This window comes from Peromyscus maniculatus, chromosome 14 (assembly GCF_049852395.1).
Source record: "Peromyscus maniculatus bairdii isolate BWxNUB_F1_BW_parent chromosome 14, HU_Pman_BW_mat_3.1, whole genome shotgun sequence".
NCBI classification, from domain to species: Eukaryota; Metazoa; Chordata; class Mammalia; order Rodentia; family Cricetidae; genus Peromyscus; species Peromyscus maniculatus.
In genome coordinates, this window is record NC_134865.1 from 84,199,694 (window position 1) to 84,224,386 (window position 24,693).

The following is a 24,693-nucleotide window of genomic DNA, read 5'->3' on the forward strand; positions in this document are numbered from 1 at the left end:
TGTCTGAACACCAGCAACAAGAAGGACAATTTAGAGGGCTTGGGCTCTAGAGCTCAGTGCAGTTACTTGTGACTCAGTCACATGCTTTTTCTGCATGGCTTGTTAGCAGACTTCCAGGTGAGTTTGGTGTCACTGTTGGGGTTTGTGGAACATGTGCCTTTTCCCTATTTCTGTTTTGAATAGTTGCATTATGGAATATTGGCCACTGTTAGGATAGAAAGTTAAGGCATATCAGCAATGAATGTATTTGATGTGCTTTGTTATGAAATGAAAGTAAATTTGTTACAATCAAGTTATTAGAATTATAGTAATATTGGGAAATGGTTATTTGGACATTTGCTGTAACATTTCCTTATATGACTTACTTTTGACTTCCTGAAGACTCCTTTCTGCATGTCCATCACAATGTCATTCGTGAGGTACAACAGATAGTAGTTGATCCAATTATTAAACAAAATGCTTCCTACTCTTGGTGGAAAACATAAAGGATATAAAACAGACTCTGAAAACAGCTGCAGAGCTCTATGCACAGACCTGTTCTGTAGAGGATCCCAGGGGCAATTCTAAGCCATTAGGTTCGATTTGAGTTTGTTTTAATGTTCAGTTAAAAGTAGTCTAGCAGCCGGGCGGTGGTGGCACACGCCTTTAATCCCAGCACTCGGGAGGCAGAGGCAGGCGGATCTCTGTGAGTTTGAGGCCAACCTGGTCTCCAAAGCGAGTTCCAGGAAAGGCGCAAAGCTGCACAGAGAGACCCTGTCTTGGGGCGGGGGAGGGGGGGAAGTAGTCTAGCAATCTCTAAGCCCTAGCAGACAGCTGCCATGTCATGTGGTATTGTTAGGGCACACTGGGTGACAGATGTGATACTGCCTTTTGCCAGTAGTTCCTGTGCATAGATGTTGGGATGTTGGAGCTCTTAGAGGTGGGGACTTGATACCCTGGAAGGGCACTGATTTGAAGATAGGAAACAACTCCCAAGTTTTCTAGGCCTTTGATGCAATTTATCCTATGCCTTAAAAGTAGTCTCCGCCTGGACTCTCTGCTTGGCCTTTCTGATTCCATCTGTGTTACCACTGACTTATGCTGTGCATCACTTGCCATCACAAGTTTTCAAGAATGACTGTAAATGGCATTATTATTATTATTATTATTATTATTATTATTATCGTTATTATTAACTATACTTGGGGTGTTTTTAGAGTGATGGCTAAAGGGGTGAGCACACATCTAAACCAGGATTTTTTTTGCAGCTCTGTTTAGATATTCTATTTCTTTGATTTTTTCAGCTCCCCCCCTACCGTTTGGAGGAGCCGGTGATAACAAAGGATGTCTATGAAGTTGCCGTCTCTCTCATTCAGATGTTTGATGACCTGGACATGAAAGAGAGTGGGTAAGAGCCCCTCTAGCTACACTTACATGTGTGTGCCATACACATGTCTCGGTGTTTTTACAGTGGTAAGATAATAGCTGGAGACCCTTGGGCTTGTTCTGAGACAGAGTCTAGCTATGTGACACAGAGTTGTAGCCTTCTTGCTCTCGTGTGCTGGGATTTGGGGAATGTGCTTCCACACCTAGCTAGGTACCTTCTCAGCAGTCACTGGTCACTCTGCAAATTTCTATTTAAAAAGTCAAAGCCGTGCTGAGGGCAGCTTTAGGACGTTGTTTTTTTTTTAAAGCTAGCATTGGAGCCAGAAAGTGGGATGATGGCTTTTCCAGAAACAGGAATCACATGGCTTCCTTTGCCTTTGTTTTCTTTGTTTCTGAGATGTTTCCTGACACTCAGCAGGCAATCCAGACCTGCATTCTTTTAGCTTTTTGTTTAAAAAAAACAAAACTTGAGACTTTTTTTTTCCTTTGAGGACAATTTAGGTTCTAAGTGCTGGTTTGAGTCTATAATTTAAAAAAGTACTATGTTATCGAAGCTCTATGGTCCTAACTTTATTGCCTCAAATAAATAGCACTTATTATTTTAGAAACAAATAATGATAATGGATATTCTCCCTCCCTCAGTAACCAAAGCTAGATCGCGGGGGTGACTTTTTTCCTATAGACTTTAGGATGCCCCTGAATTAACCCTTGTTTGTCAAATTTGGACTTCTTTTCTTGGCTCACTCTCATTCTTCCCAGATTACTGCCTTCAAAGACTGTTGGTAAATGTTCTTCTTGGCTTTTGTTTGGGCAAAACATTATTTTATTTCTGTTTCATTCTTTGAAAAAATAATCTAAATCAACAGATAAAAAACTTGAGCTGGGAGACGGCTCAGTTGTTCAAGAGCTTGGTGTGCAGCATGAGGACTGGGTTTGACTCCCGGAACCTCCAGAGTGATGGGAGCGGGGACCAGGCATGGTGTGTGCCTGAATGCCAGCTGGGGAGGCAGGGACAGGATGGATCTCGGTGGCCAGCCCGTCTAGTCTAACGGGTGAAATTCAGGCCAATGAGAGACCCTATCTGGAGGAAGGTGGACAGAATTCTTGTGGACAACACTCAGAGTTGATACTGACACTTTTCTGTCTCCCCCTCCAACTCCCCCTCCCTCTCATTCCCATTCTTCTTTCCACCTCTCTTCCTCTCTCTCTCCCTTCCCCTCCCCCTCCTCTACTTCTGCATGTACATATAACTGCACACGTGTACACACACACACACATGTACACACACAAATGCATAAATTAAAAAGATCTCATGTCTTCACTGGATTAGCATGACTGGAAGTATGCAGACAACCTGCACCAAAGCGCTGTACATGAGGATGAGAGCTAGGGCCCGTGCTGACTAGACTGCATTAATCCAGAATGTCTGCAGCAGGGAGCTCCCATAAACTGCTTCGCCCCACACTCACGCAGCTTGTTCTGCTGTCAGAAGCCTGCACCAGAGATGTGTGTTTGTCATATGGAACACAGTCTGTCACTCAGAGTCCTAGTGCTGCCCGTTCTCTGGGTTCTGATAGCTGTATAACACCATGTATCTCCCATTGCAGTATCTATCACTCAGAACAGTTCAGTACCTAAGGCCTCTATGCGTCCCTGTCCATTATTCTCCCCCATTTCCTGGGCCACTGATCTCAGATGTCTTCAGTTTTGCCTTTTTCAAAATGTCAGATTGTTGATGTATGGTTTGTAGCCTTTTCTCGTTGACTTTTTACTTAGAAACACACAGTTATGGGACTGGAGAAGGTTCTCAATAATTAAGAGTGCTTATTGCCCTTGTATAAGACCCAGGTTCTGTTCCCAGCACACATATGGTGACTTACAATTACCTGTAACTATTGAACACACGGTACAATACATGTATTCAGGCATATCCACATACATTGAATAAATATTGGAATAAAGTCAGAAAAAATAACTTAAAAAGCATTAAGGTTTTGCCTGTCTCTTCATGACTTGGTAACTGATTGTTGGTGTTTTGAGGCAGCATCTCTCTGTGTAGCACTGGCTGCCCTGGAACTCGCTCTGTTGACCAGGTTGGCCTCGAACTCACAGAGATCCACCTACCTTTGGCTCTCAAGTCTGGGATTAAAGGTGTATGCTACCATGTAAGCCACTTTTTATTTTATGTGATTGTAATTATTTTTGGGTGTGTAGTGAGCGCATGTGTGTGCTCACCAGGTGTGCACAATGGAGGCCGAATCTGTTGGTGAATGTCCTCCTTGGCTGCTCTCAACCACGGTTTTTTTTTTTTTGTTTGTTTGTTTCTTTGGTTTGTCTTGAGATTGTGTGTCTCACTGAAGTTAAGGCTCTCCATTTTGGTTAGATTGTTCGGCCAGCATGTCTCCAGGATCCACGTGCCTGTTTTCCCCATCTTCCCACCTTCCCCACTGCACTAGGATTATAGGCAAGAGCTGCCACACCTGGACTCAGAGTCCCCTTCTACTCCTTAAGTACTTTATCCACCAAGCCTTCTCCTCAGCCCAGACTTTTTCATTGCTGAATAGTATTCCATTGTTTATACTGAATACAGTTATTTATTTACTAAATTACATCTTAATTGTCTCTAAGTCTGAAACTGTGACTAGAACTGCTATGGAAACCTGCATGCAGGCTCATGTAGACACAGACATCCAGTTTATCTGGATAAATTACAAGAGACAATTACTGGCCATTATGGCAAGAGCACGATTCATTTTGTAAGGCACCATTAACCCATCTTTCAACATAGCTGCACCATGTTGCTTAACCACCAGCAAGCTGGCTGAGTTCTGCAGCTTGGTGCACTTTGCCAGCTCTCTTTGTGTATGTGGTGTGGGTTTTGGCTGTCAAAATGGGTGTGAGTGCTGTCTCACATTCCTCCTCCTCCTCCTCCTTCTTCTCCTTCTCCTTCCCCTTCTTCCCCTTCCTCCTCCTCCTCTTCTTCCTCCTCCTCCTCCTTCCTTCTTCTTCTGTATTTCAAGACAGGGTCTCTCTGTATAGTTTTAGTGGCTGTCCTGGATCTCACTCTGTAGACCAGGCTGGCCTCGAACTCACAGAGATCTACCTGCCTCTGCCTCCTGAGTGTTGGGATTAAAGGCGGGCGCCACCACTGCCCGGTATGTTTCTTTAATGAAGTGCTTGTACATGTCTTTTGCCAAATTTTTCTTTCCTTTTTTTGTATTTTGTTTGTTTTTACATTCCAACTGCAGTTTCCCTTCCGTCTTCTACTCCCAGTCTCTCCCCCTAACTCCCCCCACCCCCCATCCACTCCTCCCCCTCTGCTTCTCTTCAGACAGGGGCAGGCCTCCCATGGTTATCAACCAGCCATGGCATACAAGTTACAGTGAGACTAGGCACTTCATCGCCTATTAAGGCTGGCTAAGGCAATCTGCAGGAGGAAAGGGTCCCCAAAGCCCTTAAGTTTTGAGATGGGATTAGACTGATTTTGAACTTCTGGGCTCAATTAATTTTCCTGCCTCAGCCTCCAGGTATTTGATACTACAGGTGTGTACTACCATACTAGGCTTGGAGATTTTTATTTTATTCACTTACTTTTAATTAATTTTTTTCTCTTAGAGTGTGTGTTGTGTGCATGTGTATATATATGTGGAGGCCAGAGAACAACTTTGTATGTCATCGGGAACCTCACCCTGGCCTATAGCTCACCAATTATGCAAGACTGGCTGGTCAGTGAGTCCTGAGGACCCCTCTGTCTCTGCCTCCCCAATGCTGAGATTGTTCACAGGTGCCACCACACATGCAAGTGTTGGTGTAAATGCTAGAGATTGAACTCAGTGATTGCAAGGCAGATGCTCTACTGCCTGAGCCATCCCCCAGCTCCTTGGGAGTATAACTTTGGAGGTAGTCTCCCTATGGAGCACAGTCTAGTCTTGAAGTCCATCAATTTTCACTTGGTCATTTTGTGATTGAATCCTCATAAACTTTAGATATGCAGTGTTTTTTGTCATTATTTTTGATAAGTCAATTTTCTTTTTATTTATTCTTTGTGTCTTTCACATCATGCATCTTGATCCCATTCATTTCCCATCACTGAGTATCTACCCTCTGCTCTTGCAGCATCCCCCAATAAAATTTAAGAGAAAAAGAAGAAAAAAGGAGGATCTCATCATGGAAGCTGTAGTGTGACATAGTGAGTCACGCAGTGTACCCTTTTGTCCACACATCTTGACTTGCAAGTCTTCATTGCAAAGAGTCATTGGTCTGGTTTGAGGCCTCTGGTTTCTGCTGCACTATCGATGCTGGGCCCTCACTGGGACTCCTCTTGGATATCCTGTTGTTGCCCTGTGTGGTGGAGATCCTGCAGCTTTAGGTCTGTAGGATTGGCCCCTTCATGTGCTCCAGCAGATCATAGATGGGGTGGATGTTGGGATGGGTCAGCCCATAACCCTGGTTCTGGGCCTGGGCAGTTGCAGGGCCGGCCAGCCCAGCACTGAGTAGTCCTTTCACATGCAGCTTTGCAGCTCTTTCTGTGTGTTTTGCCTGCACGTCTGTCTGTGTACATGTGCGTTCCCTGGTGCCTGTGGAAGCCAGAATAGGACACCAGAGCCACTGGAACTGGAGTTACAGATTGTTATGAGTAACCGTGTTGGTGCTGGAAACTGAACCTGGATTCTCTGAAGAGCAATGGGTGCTTTTAACAGTTGAGCCATCTCTCCAGCCCCAGCTTATAACCTTTATCCTGTATTTGTTTGTTTCTTTCAGGCTTATTGCTAAGTTAGTTATTTCTCCTCTTGTCTCTCTACTGGGTGTAGGCTCCAGAGCAATGCAGGGCCCTTCTGTCTGTTAACTGCTGTCCCTAGACTGCATAGAGGGAGGTATGAAATGCAGGGAGGGCCCACAGGAAAATTGTATTTCATATAGAAAGTGAGCAGGTGGTTATCTGAGATCTTCATCTATAGGCATACTGTGGAGTAATAATCTGGGCTTTAGTAAAGTCTGCTTATAGTTATTCTGAGGGCTATATCTTGGGCTTCTGGAGTATAGCATCTGCATCCCCAGGAAAACTTTTGCAGATGTGTGTCTTACAGGCAGTGCAGTGGAAGAGCCCCAGCCTGTTGCCTGGCCGGCCTCCTTGCCTGCCCTTTCTTGTTTGTCAGAACTGAAGAACATTGCCTAATGTGATCTGCAAGAGCTTTCATGAACGAAGCCAGTAGCATCAGGGTCTCTCGCAGCAGGGGCTCTTCAACCTTGACTCAAACTTGTTCACCTCACATTTTGACAGGAACAAGACCTGGTCGGGGGCCCAGTTTGTGTCGGAGCGGAGCAGCGTGCTGGTGTTTTTGCCAGGTGTGAATGTCATAATTTTGGGACTGGAATGTTAATATTCTGGACAACATATATTGTGAAAGATGGTGTTCATGCCTACCTGCTCTCTTAGACACTGAGAACATGAACAGCTGTGACTCAGTTTGACTTGTTACCTTAACTCTTGCATTGCTGCAGAGAGTTCATAGTGATGATGAAGATTTGAACAAAGTTTTAAAGACTGTCTTTCCAGCTTTGCAATTTCTGGTAAGATGTTTTGCTTTAAGAGCATCCCTCTGTGTGCCCATGAGTGAGGTGATTGACATCAGTTCACAGTGCAGCGTTCTTAATGAGAGCAACACATGGACCACCACAGAGTCCTCCGCAGTCTCAGTCCCTTCTCAGTGTGTAAGAAAACGGGCTACTACTGCACCTTTCTGAAAAGATGCATTGTGTTTAATGGTACTTTGTCAAAATGACAAAAGTTTATTCTCAAGGAGTATAGTTTGACCAGATTGTAACAATAATTCACGTATTTGTTGTTGAAAGGTAATATGCAGAACATATAAGTATTTGTGCATGTAGTAATGGAAACAAAAGCATGCAACAAGAGAAACTTAATTTTGGATGTAACATGTGAGTTTCAAACCTTTGTCACATTTTGTTTACTAAATAGACTCATTATATATACAGAAAGACTTTATATACGCCAGCAGGTGTATAGAGTTTGCATCTGTACATATTTATCAAATGACTTCTGCGTGCACATAGTATGTAAGGAAAAAGCGAGAGCAGAGCTGTGTCAATACTCAGTATTACCTCACATGAGGTAAAAACTGCCCCTGAAAGATGTTCAGGTGTGTGACTCTCTGTTATATGCTAATGTAATCCAGGTCTGGCATAGATATGTTTACATGATTCATTCATTTTAGACTTATTTTTGAGCAGATCTGCATTATTTTTTTCAAGGCTGCTCTAACAAGGTGCTGCATATTGGATGGTTTAAAACAAGAGTGATGCATTTCCTCACTGTTACGGGAATTAAGCATCCTAAGACAGGCTGACTGTCAGTAGATACACTCCCGCTCAGGCTCAGGCTCTTCTAGTTCCATGTGGTCATCAGGCTTTGGGCTCTTTGTCTTGAGGCAGTTCCACTCTCGGCTCTGCCTCTTTTCTTCTTAGGAGGCTAACCGTGCTGTTGGATGAAGGTCTCAGACTACTCCCCCAGACCTCACTGTAGCTAATTATATGCACAATGGCTGTTTCTAAATAAGGTCACTCACATTTTAAGTTACTAGAGTTGGAATCTAAAATAATTTTTGAGAGACACAGTTGAACCTGTAAAAGTCCCAAATATTGATAATTCAGATGAGACAGAATGCATATGCAGATGCTATAAGTCTGTAGACATTTGTGAACTACTCAAAAGGACCAAATCTTTTGAAGCATTATTACTGGTTTTGTATTGCCTGGGATCAAACCCAATTGCCCGCTCATATTAGAACTCTGCCACTGAGTTACACTCCAGTCCAATTTATTTATTTATTTTTTTGAGACAGGATTTTAATGTAGTCCTGCCTGGTCTGGAATGTGCTGTGGATCCCAATCTGGCTTTGAACTGGAGATTATCTTCTACCTCTCAGTTGCTGGGATTCCAGACAGCAGTTACCATATCTGGCTTAAAAAATTGTTTTTGGTTGGAAACATTTTGTATGTTCATTGGAAGAAATTTGGAAAACATGAGTGAAGAAAAGAAATTACTTATATAGCCAACACTCATCAGTAGTCACTACTGCTTTGGCAAGGAAAACACTGAAAGAATGTATATATTTTAAAATAAGTTATTACTGATTAATGTCATGATGCATTTGTTTGTATTTCTGGTATAAAAGACTAAAGCATCTAAGAACTGGTAACATCTTTGAAAAGTTATCATTTTTATCTTGAGATAAATCTAATAAAGGAAGACTTGCTCAATGAAAACTTTAAGGCATTGAAGAAGATAATAGAAGATGTAAAGATCTCCCCTGCTCAAGGATTGGTAGGATTAATATTGTGAAAATAGCCATCCTGCTCAAAGCAATCTACTGCAAGCCTCATCAAAATTCCAATGTAGTTATTCACAGAAATTAAATAATTTCAAAATTCATGTGGAGATACAAAGACCCTGGGTAGCAAAAACAATCCCGAACAATAAAACATTGCTGTAGAGCCAGGTGCGGTGGTGCAGGTCTTCAGTCCCAGCACTCAGGAGGCAGAGGCAGGTGGATCTCTGAGTTTGAGGCCAGCTTTGAGGTTTACACAGTGAGTTCCAGGACAGCTGAGGCTGTTACACAAAGAAACCTTGTCTCGAAAAACCAAACAAACCAAAACCCCATTGTTATAGGAAGTATCATTCCTGATGTTCAGTTCTGTTATAGTTCAGTTATACTAATAAAAACAGGAATAAAAATGATAGATTGAGGACCACTTATGAGCACATACTCCTACTGCCAAAAACACACTGGAGAGAAGACGGCATCTTCAACAAATGGTGCTGGTCAAACTAGATATCTCATGTACAGAAGGGAACCAGATCTTCTCTCACACCCTGTACACAACTCACGTCCAATGGATCGAGGACCTCAGCACAACATCTGGTACCCTGAGTCTGATAGAGAAGGCAGGGAACACACTCGACTTGCAGGCACAAGAAGGACTTTGAACAGGACCCCAGTAGGACAGGCCTTAAGGCCAGTGACAAATGGGGCCCCATTGTTCAAATGAAGACGCAGCTTACAGCATGAGAAAAAAATACATCTGACCATCGGGATGGTGTCTAGAAAATTAAGCCAAGAAAACAACCCAGCTAAAAACTGGGGCAAGGAAATAAACACAGCATTCTCAAAATAAGATAGTGGCTGAGAAAAATTAAAAGGGTTATGTATTTTTATTTTCTGTATCTAAGTGTTTTGCCTGCATGAATGTCTGTGCATTATGTGCATTGCCTGGTGCCTGGAGACCAGAGGGGGTGTTAAATGCCCTGGAGTTATAGTTACACATGGTTCTAAGTCACTGTATTAGTACTGGGCACATGAAGTTCATCTCTCCAGTTCCAACTAAGAATGTTCAATATTTTTTAAAAAATTATCAGGGAAATTCACATTAAAACTATTTGAGATTTCATATCATTGAAGCCAGAATGGCTAAATGAAATGACAGAGGATGGCAAAAGTTGGTATGGATTTGTTTACTGTTAGTGGGCATGCCAACTGCTGCATCCACTGCAGAAATCAGTGTGGAGGTCTCCCCAAACACTAGAAATGGATCTATTACATGATCGAGCTGTACTATTCCTGAGCATATTCCAGAGACACTTGCTCATCTCTGTTCATTGCTGCTCTATCCACAGTAGTCAAGAAATGGAAGCCACCTAAACATCCAGCAACTGTTGGACAGTGAAAATGCATCACACATACACGGCATGATATTATTTAACTGAAAAGAAAAATGAAATGAGTCAATTTTCAGGTTAAATGGATAGAGCTGGAGACCATCATTCTTTGTGAGGTGACCGCCTCCGGAAAGACAAACACTCCATGTTCTCTCATGTGGATGTGATCTTTAACTCTTTAGATATGTGTGTTTGTTTGTTTATTTTTGAGACAGAGTCTTACTATGTAGATAGGGCTGACCTTGAACTCATAGAGCTTCTTCTGCCTCTGCCTTTTGAGTGCTGGGATTAAAGATGTGCACCACCACATGTCTAGATATACATGTTGAAGTTGGAGTACTCATAGAAGTCAAGAACCATGACAGGGGCAGATTTCAAGCGTAGAGGTATAGACAGAGTTTGTAGGGGCAAAGGGGATAATGGAACAGGAAGGACTAAATGGTGTAGGGTAGGAGGGCAGCATAGAGAAGTGGGTGTGGCCTAACTAACACTAGAGACCTTTGGAAATGCCACATAGAAACCTACTGCCATAGACGATTCCTGTCCATCTATAAAGGGTTTAATGGAGTTACCCTATGGGGGGGGGGCTCAGTGCCACCTCCAGTATACCATAGGCTGCCAAATTAAAAGCTCAGTGCCAGGCATAGGTTACTTGTTTTTGCATTGTTGGTCAGTGGAAGTTCTGTAGATGTCCAAATGTTAGGCTATTGCCGTTGCTCTGAGTTACCCTCCAGAACTTGGTGGTGAGACTTTATTGCTGAAGACACCACATACTTGACATACAGGACCTGGAGAAATCAAACTGATACAGACCTAGGTTTATCTCTTACTGGTTAGCTTTAATAGTACTGGAATGTTCTACACATGCTGCTTGAGGAGAAAATGATAGACAGTTTTACCCAGCTCTGAATTCTGTGAGCTACAATAATGATCTAGCCAGCAGGATAAACCTGCTGGTACAGTAGTGGCATAAATGTTAGGAGAGCAACCACCTATTTTCTCACGGGATTGAAAGCCCACTCCATAAGGTGGAACTCATGCCTGGTACAATTCACTGGGCCCAAAACTGGAGGCTGATGAGATCGTAGGCCCTTAATACTAGTATTCTGCTAAATGGACAGTAAAAACTGTTCTGTAAGTTCTTTTCTTTATGCCTATAGATTAGTGCATCTCTCAGCACTCATGAGAAGAGCCTCTTTTTGCAGTGGGTGGCGATTTAATACGGACACCCACAATTTATCCTTGTGCGGAGAATAACAGTATGGAGTGCTCAGCTCTAAATGGGGCAGCTGTATCCCACTCCTTCCCTAGGGCTCAGTGATCATTATGGAAGAGGGGGCAGAAAGATTGTAAGAGCCAGAGGGAGTAGATGTGTGCAGAGAAACAGTATGGCTGGAATGTAACAGTGCTGTTACAGACTTTAACTCACAGTGGCTATGACTGCATGCACTATGACCTGTACAAGAAAGAGCCTGACAAAACCCCAGCATGGATGGGGGAGACTCATGAAGTCCCACCCTGGTCTGTGAAGTTATTGGTGACTGGTTGCTACTGGGAAGCGAGACAAATCAATTCTCTTCGCAGGTGGCTCCCCACACTCCAGTAGATAGTCTCCACCCGTGTACATACAGACAGCACTAAGTGATCTCTGGGTTGTTGATTGGTTGGTTGGTTTCCTTAAAGGACATGTAGGTAGGGGAGAGTAGTGGTATTGGAGGGGAGGAATCAAAGGAGTAGCAGGATGTGGGGTGAATTTAATCAAAACACATGCGTGCATGAAATTCTCAAACAATTAATCATCTTGATGAGGACTGGACTGACCAGAGCACTAAAAATCTCAGACCTCCCTGACTGTCCCCCAGCCCTGCTTGGCTGATGTCCACGCTGCACGCAGCAGAAGCCTCTGTAGCTTTGGTAAATTTCTTACCTGTGCTTTTGCTGTAGAACGTGAGCTCGTGGGGAGCAGGTCTTTGTTCTGATGACTGGACATTTGCAGGGCCTGGCATAGCACATGCATCAGGCACTCGTGCGATGGATAAAGATGGAGAGAGTCTTAAAAATAAGTTGTCACTTTAACTTGAAGGTAATGTTTTAGCAATAAATTCACATTTGCCTTCCCCCCTTTTCCCCCTAGGTCTGGGTGAGATAAATTATATGCATGAACTTCTCACAAACATGATTCACAAAAGGTGTGTCTAAATGATGTGCTTTGTTTTGGCTTTTGGCTTTTAGAGCATTGTGTAGCTTATGCCTTACATAATTTTAATTGCCTCACTGAATAGATACTTGTGTCTGCTGTATATCATGTGATATTTTATTTTAGTGCTTTGTTTCTTAGGTTACAGGTCTATCCTCTCCATTCCAGTGTGACTTTAGAAGAACAGAATAATGTGTTTTTAAGTCCAGTCCCTGGGTACAGAAAGGTAGGAAGCTGGGGAGGAGAGTGTGAGTCACGGTCACTCGTGATGGAGAGCTGCTGGCACTCTGGTCTCTGTGCAAGTGTGCCCCCAGCGCTGTTGAGTCACTCGGGCAAGCGGTGTTGATGAGACTCTGTGCCCTTCATGCTGTGTGTTAGTTTGTAAATCAGGTTCATGAAAAGTAAGATCCCTTTTGTTTGTTTGTTTGTTTGTTTATATTTTATTTTTTTTTATTTTACAATACTATTCAGTTCTACATAATAGCCACAGATTCCCTCGTTCTCTCCCTTCCTGCCCCCCTCCCCTTCCCCCCAGCCCACCCCCCATTCCAACCTCCTCCAGATCTGACCTACTCTGGTGATGGGATGGCCAAACACCCTAATAGTTGTGCCATAAACCCCATCCAAGGACTGAGGAATCTGGATGCAGACATCCACGGCTAGGCCCTGGGTGGAGCGCTGGGAGTCTAATTAGTGAGAAAGAGGAGGGTTTATATGAGCGAGAATTGTTGAAACCAAGGTTGGATAAAGCACAGGGACAAATAACCAAACGAATGGAAACACATGAACTATGAACCAAAGGCTGAGGGGCCCCCAACTGGATCAGGCCCTCTGAATAGGTGAGACAGTTGATTGGCTTGATCAGTTTGGGAGGCAACTAGGCAGTGGTACCAGGTCCTGTGCTCATTACATGAGTTGGCTGTTTGAAACCTGGAGCTTATGCAGGGACGCTTGGCTCAATCTGGGAGTTGGGGACTGGACCTGCCTGGCCTTTTGTTTGTTTTTGAGAACAGAGTATTGTTATGTAGTCTAGGCCAGCCTTGAATTTGAGATCACCTTGTACTGTCCTTCTGAGTTCTAAGGTTATAGGGTGTATACTGGCAAAACTAAAATTTTTATTTATTTAATTTCATGAATTCAGGGCATTGCTGTTGGGGATTTGCTGTCTTGGGAGTGGTGACTTTGTCAGGCTGTGGTCTAAGCCCTCTGGAGGTTGGGTTTTTTTTTTTTTTTTTTACTCCTCCTCCTCACAGCTGCCTGCTGGGAGGACCAGGGTCTTCGACCTTGAGCTTTTGGCTCAGATCTCTGATATTCTTGAGGATGTTTGGAATCTTTAGGCAAACTAGATCCTGGATGCTACTCTAGAGTGCTCAGGGTGACAATACTTGCTCTGGATTTGATCTGCTTGTGCAGTTGCACAGCCCCTCTGCTAAGCTTTTATAACAGGCTCATGAGCAGATCCTTGGCCATGCCTTGCTTGCCCTTTTAAAGCCCTCTGTGTTGTATGTATCTGATTTCCCACATATCAGGGACTTCTTGATAGTTGTGACCTGCAGAAAATATGAAGACAGCTAACTAATTTTGAGCTCAGCATTTACACTAATATTCAAGATGAAGACCTTTGTCTGACTATTGAGCAGTGTCCTGAACAGAGGGAAAGAGTCACCTGTTTTGTTTGATGTTCCACAGATTATCCTGTCCACCAATATTGCAGAGAGTTCTGTCACAGTTCCAGATGTCAAATATGGTAAGGCCTTTCTCTGCTCACTTCCTATGTAAAAGATGGCATCACTAGGCTCTCCTGTCCCACAGGAGCTGTCCTCTGCCTTCCTCTCTCTATGAGAGGCTTATAAAGGCCCAGTCCCTCATATTCTTGGCTCATCACTGTTTCCTCTGAGCATACCTTTTCCTTCAGGTGGGGCTGCCTCTGGGGGATTCAAGGGATCTTGTAGGAAGCAGAGTTTTGGGGCTTCCCTGGTGGAATCCTGTGATAGAAAGGTAGACAAGTGTTCGGGAGGAGCTGGGTACTGTCTTCTGAAGGTAGCTCAGAAGGAAGCCAGGATGGATAGCTCCATTGTCTGGTATATATGTATTTGTATGCTTGCTCACTCACGAGTGTCTTGCATTCATCAGTCATGTTTGAGGGACAGTGCCTGTAGCCAGGGGTATAGTACCACGCTGAGGAAGATTGTATTATCACTCTGTGACTGCAGTCTGCTGGGACACAGAGAGGTACCAGATGAATTACAGTTTCATGCAGAGACAGATATATAGGAAAAGCAGCAAGGGAAAGGGTTCCAGCATGGGGAAAAGATCTTCTAGACAGGGTGTGTCTTAGTTAGTGTGACTGTTGCTATGGTGAAACACTGTGACCAAAAACACCTTAGGGAGGGAAGGGTTTTCTTGGTCTTACACTAACACACTGTAGCCCATCATTGAAGGAAGTGAGGGCAGGAACTCAAACAGGGCAGGAATGTGGAGGCAGAGGCCATGGAGGGGTCCTGCTTACTGGCTTGCTCAGCCTGCTCTCTTATAGAACCCAGCACTACCAGCCCAGGGATGGCTCCACCCACAATGGGATGGGCCCTCCCCCATTAATCACTAATTAAGAAACTACCCCACCAACCTGATCTTCTGGAGGCATTTTCTTAATTGAGGTTCCCTCCTCTCAGCTGACTTTACCTTGTGTCAAGTTGACATTAAACTATCCAGCACAGGGCGATATTAGTTACTTTTATATTGCTGTGATCAAACACCATGATCAAAGGAAGGGTTTATTTGGGGCTCATGGTTTTGGAGAGTAATAGTCCATCATGGTGGACCTGAGACAGCAGACGGCAGGTAGCTGTAGCAGCAGCAGCAGTTAAGAGCTCACATCTTGAACCATAAGCAGGAAACAGTTTGAGAGAGCAGGCTATGGAGAGTGGGAGTCTTTTGAAACCTCAAGCTTGCCCCCAGTGACACACCTCCTCCATCAAGCCATACCTCCTCCTCCTCCTCCCCAAACAGCCACTGACTGGGGACCAAGTATTCATGTGTGCAAGACTTACGGGGGATGTCTCATTCAAACCATAGGATGACATGGGACTCCTTTGAGGAAGTGGTGTTTGAACAAAGGCCTAAACTGAATGAGAAGTGAACTGTGCAAAAACATGATTCAGACATGGAGCAGAGTGTAGGAGCACCAGGGAGGAAAAACTGTCTAAGCCAAGGGGAGGGGAGCTAATAGGTGTTTGTTTCTGTGCCAGCAGAAATTGTAGAAAATAGACACAAGTCTCTGTTTTCATGATGCAATCAGGGGTTAGTATTAAAGAGATAACACAAGTCAACAGTTGGTGAGCGTAAGAAGAAAAAGTCAAGAAAGGACAGGAGAGAACTTTGGCGAGTGGCCGGAAAGGGACATACAAGTCAAGTCTAATCCTGGTCATGAAACCAGAGGTCAGGGCTTCCAGACCAGGGTGAGGAAGAGGAAAGCAGGGGAGCCCTGGGTCACAGATCAGGACCTCATGGAAAGCAGGGAGCCCTGGGGTCACAAGTACAGGCCCCATAGACTGCTGTGCTGAGTGAGGTGGAGCGGAGAGGTCAGATGCAAAGGCATCTGCCTGCATCACTCTGGGTATCCACCAAGATGAGGCAAATGAGAGGAAAGAGTGGCGAGCTGAGGAGGGTGAGTACCGGAGGGATGGAGAGGTCCAGGTCTGATTTGATTATGAGGACAGGAAAAGAGATTTGCTGAGGGACCTTACGAGGGGTTGTGACATGTAGTCTGAGCAGAGGTGGCCAGCGCAGTGGGTAGTGCAGATTGGCAGGAGCAGGCTGGGTCGGATGCTAAGACAACCGAAGGTGGTAGGAGTCTGCAGTTCCGAGTTCCAGTGAGGGTAAAGATGCTTGGGGAGGAAGAAGGTAGGTGTTCTGCTGCCATTGGATGAAGGAACGGCTGTGGCCTGACAGGAAGATGTCAAGTGGGAAGTGAGAGGAGGGAGGCTTCCAGACCCTGGGAGGTGAGAATGGTCAGCACTGGTTTTGCTGGTCCTGAAGTCACCACAGGTTGTGTTAGGCCTGGTGGTGTGAGATGACTGGGATCAGGTGTGGTGAGAGTGTCTGTGGCACAGTCTGAGGAGGGCCGCAGCAGCAGCAGCAGCAGTGAGGAGGCACTCTGCATGGAGGCGGACAGGAGGAGACTGCCTTCTGTTTCTCCAAAGGACAACTTCACCCGTACATAGGACAGGAAGTGCTGTCCAAGGCCAGAGCTGAAGGGGTCCTTACCTGGGCCTGACAGATGAACATCTCGAAGCACAGAGAATGTAGTTTGTTCCACTTAGTTGTAGAGAGACAGACAGGATTCGAATTCAGGCAGTCCAGAACATTAGCCCACCTCCCTACCCCTTCTATAATGATACTTTGGAGTAATTCTCATCTTTCGGGTGCACCCAAGCAAGTCTTTATGATAAAATCTGGGCCTCACAAAGACCCAAAGACTTCCCATTCTGATCTAGAGAGAGACCTTGGTTTCCTGTTGTAGGAGACAGTGAACAGGCAGCACATTTCCAGAAATTTCTGCAAGCATGCCAACTCCAACAGCTGCATATTCTCAGTGTTTATCACCAGGCACTATGAGTTGTCATAATTCCATATTAGCATCGTGTTTACACTTTTTTTCCTAATGGCAGTTATAGATTTTTGTCTGACCAGGACTCTAGTTTGTGATGAAGATACAAATTATCAGAGTCTACGACTGAGTTGGGCCTCAAAGACTAGCTGTGACCAGAGAAAAGGTAAGGCATTTGTGGCAAAGCATACTGCGGCCTCTGTGGTCACATGGTACGCTGGGTGGGTGCCTTCCCAAGAGTGTTGTTTTAGCATTTTCACTATCAGGTACTTCCTTTATTAATATCTCAGTCTTAGTCACCTTCGCCTCCATGTTTTTCTCTTCTAGTGTTTTAGGGTTAGCTCCTAAGGATCAGATGGCCTATTATTATCACAACACTTACCATTTTCAGAGTGAAATTAAAAAAATATATTTAGTGGATAGGGAAGCCAAGTGGATCAGTTTGGTGCTTTTGACTAGCTTCTCTTGAGCCACCTCTAAATCCTGCTGTTCCTAGGGATCCCACAGGGAGATCGCGGTGTGGTGTACCAACCACACATGCCCCAGACAGAGCTGCAGGGCAGGGCCTTTGGCCATAGAAGAAGTGAACCTGTAACGTGCCCAGCCTAGATGGTGCCTTCTGTAGCAGGATCTGGCTTTAGGGAGACAGCATCTGTGGTGTGTCCTGAGAAATAGCTCAGTTTTATAGAGACCCCCTGAGGGAGATAGGCAGAAGACCAAAGAATTCCTTCTGGGAAATTACTGCTTCAGGATTGAACATGTTATATGCATAAACAAAGTATCGTAGACATTCTTACCTCAGTGCAGACACTGGGTTTTGGTATTTTCTTTCTTCCTTAGCTTTTGTAAGGAATTTGAGGTGAGCATGTCATGGTCTGAGACTCAGGGAAGTAGCCACTGCATAAGGTTCTCCTCAGGTAGAGCTAAGATTTGACCCAGAAATCTGGCTCCAGGCCTTTCTTGACTGCTGAGCTCTGTCCACATTCCTGAGGCACCTTTCCCAGAGAGAACCAAGAGATGATGAAGGCCATTGTAGCCTGGCTGTCAAGAGTTTCATCAGTGTGAAAGGCTTCCATGGTGGCCACTTTATGCACCTCCACAATGTATGACCCCCCCCAACATCCTTGCTAGCAGATGATGTCACCAAGTTTTCATGTTAGCCATCAGTGGATGCCTGTGCATCTCGTTTGATTTTTGACTTGCAATTCCATAATCACTCATAAGGTTAAGGAGCCTTCCTTGTGTTTGCTTGCTATTGTCTACTCCTCAATGAATGCTTGTCTCCATCTCTCACCTTTAAAGATGGGTTTATTTATTTGCTTAATTTACCTTTGAGTCTGGGTCTTACCATGTAGCACTGGCCGGCATGGAACTCACTGTGTAGAACAGGCTGACCTTGACCTCCCAGATCTTCCTGGCTTCTGAGTGCTGGGATTAGAGGCATGCACCACCACCTCGGCTTATTTATGTTTTCCTGTAAGATTTGCTCCCACCCCACAAACAGTCATTGTCACACACAGAAGCAGCAGTTTGTATCACCCTCTCCGTGGAATGAACAGGGCTCGGAGCCTTTGCACGCACAGTTACCACTTAGTTAATATGATGAAGTTGAAAGATGTCTCGTAGAAAGAGTAGGACAGGTGGACACACAGAAGCAGAGAGAACATGGGCAGGTGAGGCTGCTCCTCAAATCTCTGACAGATCGAAATGTCATTTATACTAGGTAAGTCACACTTCTATCACCAGCTGCATGGCTTTTCTATGATGAGCTCTGATTTTACTAGTTTGAGCTAAATCTTCCAGGAAATGTGTTATTCAAAGTATTCTGTTTTTTGTTGCATTTTGGCCAAGTTGTTTTCTTTTTAAAACTTACTAGATTTTAGTACATTAAGGGAGTACTTAATTTTTTAAACATTTATTTATTTTATGTATATGAGTGCTCTAGCTGTATGTACACCTTTATTCCAAAGGAGGGTATTAGATCTCACTATAGATGGTTCTGTGCCACCATGTGGTTGCTGGAAATTGAACCCAGGACCTCTGGAAGAGGTCAGTGCTCTTAACCACAGAGTCATCTCACCAGCCTGAGAGCACTTAATTTTAACTTAGTCTAACTTTTTAGGATAATCTAACTTGGGATAGCATTAGAATAAAGATAATTTGTTTTTGCTGGCCTAGTGTGGTAGAAGATAAGGTTTTTCCTGATCAGTGTTTACTGGCTGTTTTACATTTCTTTCCACACTGATGTTAAAGTGATCAGTGCCAAATGGGGTTGAGCCTCTCTTTGCAGGCCGTGCTGGACGGGTGTCTAAAGGATACTGTTACAGACTGATCCATCGGGACTTCTGGGACAGCTCTATTCCAGATCATGTTGTTCCTGAGATGTTGGTAATGAATTTCATTCATTGTTAGTATTAATTTTGTGTGTATGTAGTTCTGTCATTTACCCATCATTGTGCATGCTGTCCCAGCCCTTAGACTACTGATTTCTTAGGGATTTACCTGTCTCTGCGTGCATGGTGAGAACATGCTACTGCACATACGTGAAAATTAGCAACTGTGGGAGGTTGGGCTTTCACTGTGCAGGATGGGATTGGAATATGGTTATTAGGTGACGGGGGCCATTCACTGTTAAACCATCTCACTGTCCCAGCCCTGTTTGTGATTATTTTCAAATTAAAATTTTTTTATGTTTATGGGTTCTTTAATGAATGTCTGTGTACTGGGACATGCAGTGCCTATAGAGGTCAGAAGAGGGTGTTGGGTCCTCCAGAGCCGGCATTCAGGTGGTTCTAATCCATCAAATCAGTGCTGGGAACCAAATCCTGATCCTGGGTAGCAGCCAGTGCTCTTAACCACCAAGCTGCCTCTGCAGCCGGACCCCCCCCCCCATTCTTAGTTCTTAATGAGACGAATGTTGCCTGGTGTCTGTTGGCCCTATAATACCATTTCCTGTTAAGTATCAGTGTATTCTGTTCCTTTTATAATGAGTAATTATGGATTAGCCTTTTTCTTTCTACTCTCTTCATATTCCTTTTTCCTTCTATGTCTTTTTGCTTCCATCTTTTGCTTCTATTTTTGGCCTTTTCTCCTTTTCCTTTTTTGAAACAGAGTCTTGCTGTATAGCCCAGATTGATTTCAAACTCAACATCCTTTTGCCTGTTTTCCTAAGTGATGGGATCACAAGCGTGTACCATTATGCCCACCTGGCCTCTCTCCTCCCCCACTGTCTACTTGAGTTGAGTCAGAGTCTGTACCACTCCTGACAAACCCCTCTTCCTCCTGCCTTTTCTTTCTCACCCCTCTCTGTTGTTCTTCTCTATTGCCTCTCTTCTCCCCTCCTCTCCTGGGCATATTCTCTCTGGAGCATGAGTCAGATGAACAGGTTAGTTGGTTTAGTTACCTTATCATCTCTGAATTGAAATTCTGTTCTTTTCAGCGTTGTCCACTGGGAAGCACAATATTGAAAGTGAAGTTACTTGACATGGGTGAACCAAGAGCTCTGCTGGCAACTGCCCTGTCTCCACCTAGTCTGAGTGACATTGAGCGAACCATTCTTCTATTAAAGGAGGTAGGACTTGTGAAATGACTTAGTGATGGAAAGCTAAGACTTTTGCTTTGTGGGGAGCCTCAGTTTCATAATTCTTGAGTCATTAGTTGTTATAAACGCTTAGTGTGTGGCTCCAGTACCAGGTCTGCTCTTCAGACTTGCCTTGTTGGTGTCCTGAAGCCTGCCACCTCTCCTTCCTATGGCCCCCCTGAGAAGCATCTGGCATTCTCTTTGGTCACCACTAGTCTGCTTTTGCTCTTGAGTTTTGTTCCTTCACCATGTGCCAGCCCTCCTGCCCACCCACTGCTTGAAATTCTCTTCCCATTTCACTGTCCTTGGACCACTTGTGACTCAAGCTCAGCTCTTGTGACTTGCCCTGACTGGCCCTGGAACCAGCTGTATTCCTAGTTTGCACACTGTTTACTGGAGGTCAGGGATATTCTCCTGACCCTCAAAAGCTGTGATGCCAATCATGTCTCCCCTCAGATGGTTTCTAAGAGTTGGAGTGCTTGTGGTGAGTGCCTGTGCCCCCGAACCCTGTTTTTCTCTGTGTGTGCCACCTGGGTTAAACTTGGGCCTGGGTGGACTTGGGCAAGTCTCCTTGGCTGCTGTCCCCAGTGGTGTGACATGCTTCCTAAAAACACTGAAGGGGTGAGTTTTGGGAGCACATTGGAGCCGTGAGCCTGTTGGAGTTAACTTAGCTGTCTTCAGAACAGCTTGCCTGGCTTGCACCTCTGCCTTAAGGAAAAAGGGAGTGTGGCTGTGTCAGCGCTCACTAATGGCACTGACTTATTTCATAAGGTTGGAGCACTGGCAGTTAGTGGGCAGAGAGAAGATGAGAACCCCCACGACGGCGAGTTGACCTTCTTAGGGAGAGTGCTGGCGCAGCTGCCTGTCAGTCAGCAGCTGGGTAAACTCATTGTGCTGGGACACGTGTTCGGGTGCCTGGATGAGTGTCTTATTATAGGTAAGTGGGCTCGGGTGTGGGGAAGGGTGTGTTGGGGTGGCCAGGCAGACTATATCCTCTGTTTCTGTCTCTAGCGGCAGCTCTTTCTCTGAAGAATTTTTTCACCATGCCTTTTCGGCAGCATCTGGATGGATATAGGTATTGAACATTTTTACCGTTAGGGGCCGCCTTCCTAATGGCACCAGTTGACACTTCATTAATCTGTTTGCAGGAACAAAGTGCACTTCTCAGGTAGCAGTAAGAGTGACTGCCTGGCACTTGTGGAGGCATTCAAGGTTAGTCTGTGGTATCCTTCAGAGGTGGAGGCGGCTAAACACCAGCAGTGTGTTTTCACACCCTGGCTATGAGAATGGAGAGTGCTTTCTTCTCATGGTGTTGGTAAGGGCTTCTGATGGCCAGCACAAAGTAACAAGTGCAGGAGGGACCAGTGTGTGGGTGCCAGCCAATCTCCCCAAGTTGATTAAAAATAGTAGATTTGTAGATGTTCTCTGTTCAACCATGTGTTGACATTGGAATTGAATTCAACTAGCTAGTGAGTTATTTTGAAACTGTGATTGTGTTGTTTTAGGCCTGGCAGGCTTGCAGACAGCGAGGAGAGCTGCGACATCCCAAGGTTGGTTCATTTCCTCCTTGTTGCCTCACTGATGGCTAGTGATGACCAGATTCTCTGCAAGTCTGTCTCGGCTTGGTCACTGCCTGTGCACTGTGGTGGCACTAAGACCTGAGTCACTACGGTAGCTGCTCCATGCTGTCCTCTGGGAGGGGCAGGCCAGGACATTAGTGACCAGGTCCTGTTGCGGGCCGCTGCTCTTCAGTGCCTTGTAGAAAGGAAGAGGAAGCTGTCCGGCTACCAGAGTGGGACTCTGCTCCATAGCTCTGCTCACGCTGCATGGCCTGCTCAACAAGGTGGCTCAGAATTCATGACCCTGGTTCAGCAGGAGCCTCTGTTTCCTCTCTTCAGATAAGGCTTTTTCTTCTAAAGTAATTAGGCTCCAAACCCACTGGTAGGCACGCCTGTGTGTAGCTTTGCTGTGCCTCAGTGGGTCTTTAATCTTCCCTGTTCCTACAGTGTGACAAGTCAGGTGACTGCATATGAAGAGTCACCCTGTATAGTGTTTGTGGTCTGGATCTTGTGTTTGGGGCTCCAGTGTGAGGTTGGCAGTTCTTTCGGAAGACATCCTATATGTGGTCACACAAGTGCACTGTTGAACATGGCGGGAGCTTGGTCCTGGTTGAGGCTCTAGATGGGATGTGTAGTGGCAAGGTAACCTCTGACTTACGGCCTCACGTTGGATACTGTGCTTTTATGTGTCTAAAGGATGAACTCGACTGGGGACGGCTAAATTACATTCAGATAAAGAGAATCAGAGAGGTAAGCTATGACTCCTTTGACTTGGTTAATCAAATAAACTGACTTCAAATCTGTCCAAGAAGCACCAGCAGTGCCCGGGTATGGGAGCAAATCCCTGCCCGTTCCCACCGTTGGCAGGAGGCCGTGTGGGGTAAAAACACCTGCAGTGACCACTGCTCGGCTCCAGAAATCCTCCCTAAATGTTACTTTATGTAATCTTGGCAGCCATCTTTTTAGTATTTATCAAGATAAGCATGTGGTCTTTCCATTATTAACTGATTAACATAAGTAAACACATTATGGGCTTTGTGCTGTTGATTCCAACTTGTTCATGGAGTAAACCTTCTTGATGATATCTTAACATTGCTGAGTTCTGGTTGCCAGTGTTTTCTCCAGAAAATTTGCAGTAGATTTATAGTGAAACTGGCCTGAGGCTTGTGGGTATTTGTGGGAGTGCATGTACATATGCAGCTTGTATTAGTCTGTTCTCTGGAGGAACAGAACTATAGAATTAATATCTATATCTATATATATCTTCCTACATACCTATCTGTAGCTGTCTATATCTACCTACCTATTTATCTCTATGTATGTATATATGAATGTATGTATCTACCTACCTACCTACGGGATTTATTAGAGTGTGGTCCAGCTAATCCAACAACAGCTGCCTACAAATAGAAGGTCCAACAATCCAATAGTTATTGAATCTACAAGGATGTCTCAGCTGGTCTTCACTATACACTGGAATCCTGAAGAAGTAGGCTCTGATGTCGGTGAAGGAATGGACTTGCTAGCAATCTTACTCCGGGACAGGCCTCGTGCACAGGGGTAGTTGACCAACACAAAACAGACTTCAAAGCCCGGTGTAGTGGCACACACCTTTAATCCCAGCTCTTGGGAGGCAGAGGCAGGCAGATCTCTGTGAGTTCAAGGGAAGCCTGGTCTACAGAGTGAGTTCTTGGTCAGACCAGGGCTACATAGAGGGCCAGACAGCCAGACATGGAGGAAGCAGGAAATCAGGATGGACAGTACATAGATGAGGTAAACGAGCCTTGGGGCAGCACATACATTAATAGAAATGGGTTAATTTAAGTTTAAAAAAAAAACCTAGCTAGAAACAAGCCCAAGCTAAGGCTGAGCATTCATAAGTAACAACAAATCTCCATATCATGATTTGGGGTCTGGTGGTCCAAGAAGGCCTGCTACAGGTTGTTCTTGTGATTATAGATTGAATCACATGCATAAGCTGAGGCTCTGGGGCACAGTCGTGCTGTCTGGCTGCGCTGCTGGTACCCTTATGGCTTTGACTCTGTAGTTGTGATGTGTAACCTTCCCTGTTGTGTGCATTTGTTTTTACTACTCGCGAGTGTCATTTGTGCTTTGAGACATCACATTTCAATGTGCACTTCAGGTGGCTGAGCTATATGAAGAACTGAAGAATAGGATCTCACAGTTCAACATGTTTGTGGATCCTCGCCATCCTGTCTTGGACCAAGAGTATCCATACAAGCAGCGCTTCATCCTGCAGGTGTGCTGGGCTTCCTTATTGGCTCCCCGTCCCCTCCTCGCTTTCTTTCTGAGATAGGGTCTTACTATGTAACCTTGGATGGCCAGGAACTGGCCATGTAGACCCGGCTGGCCTTGACTTAATAGAGGTCTTCCTCCTCTGCCTTCCGAGTGCTGGGCTGAAAGGAGTGGCCACCCACGGTTGCTGCTCTTACTCAGGCTGTGGTTGAGACTGTGCGTGCTCTCCCCTGCTGCCGGTGCCAGCTGTGCCCCTGAGATTTGGTGCCATGGTGATCCTGTGTGTGGGAACCAGCAGCCATTCTCAGCTCCCTTGTTTACGCCCTTTCTGGTTGCGTCATGACCTCGGCCTTTATGACCTCGGCCTGCTGCTTTTTCCCAGTGAGCTTG

At 45.0% G+C, this 24,693-nt stretch overlaps 1 protein-coding gene across 9 annotated transcripts in view; it reads left to right on the forward strand.

The window, feature by feature from the left end:
- The window catches only part of Tdrd9 (tudor domain containing 9), a 108,814-nt gene that overhangs the window by 48,913 nt on the left and 35,208 nt on the right, over positions 1-24,693 (forward strand). For 7 of the 9 annotated variants that reach the window (XR_006063669.2, XR_013044556.1, XR_013044555.1 and 4 more), the window contains 14 exons: positions 1,284-1,387; positions 6,647-6,711; positions 12,237-12,291; positions 12,441-12,525; positions 13,989-14,046; positions 16,970-17,074; positions 19,199-19,296; positions 20,348-20,479; positions 21,260-21,425; positions 21,500-21,563; positions 21,637-21,700; positions 21,994-22,038; positions 22,744-22,797; positions 24,191-24,307. Coding sequence is in view for 5 of the 9 variants with exons in the window: in XM_006987990.4 (XP_006988052.1) it covers positions 1,284-1,387; positions 6,647-6,711; positions 12,237-12,291; positions 12,441-12,525; positions 13,989-14,046; positions 16,970-17,074; positions 19,199-19,296; positions 20,348-20,479; positions 21,260-21,425; positions 21,500-21,563; positions 21,637-21,700; positions 21,994-22,038; positions 22,744-22,797; positions 24,191-24,307 (1,212 nt within the window). In the remaining 4 variants the exon portion in view is untranslated. The remainder of the gene's footprint in view (positions 1-1,283; positions 1,388-6,646; positions 6,712-12,236; positions 12,292-12,440; positions 12,526-13,988; positions 14,047-16,969; positions 17,075-19,198; positions 19,297-20,347; positions 20,480-21,259; positions 21,426-21,499; positions 21,564-21,636; positions 21,701-21,993; positions 22,039-22,743; positions 22,798-24,190; positions 24,308-24,693) is intronic. The other 2 variants (XM_016006490.3, XM_076551496.1) reach the window with 1 other exon arrangement.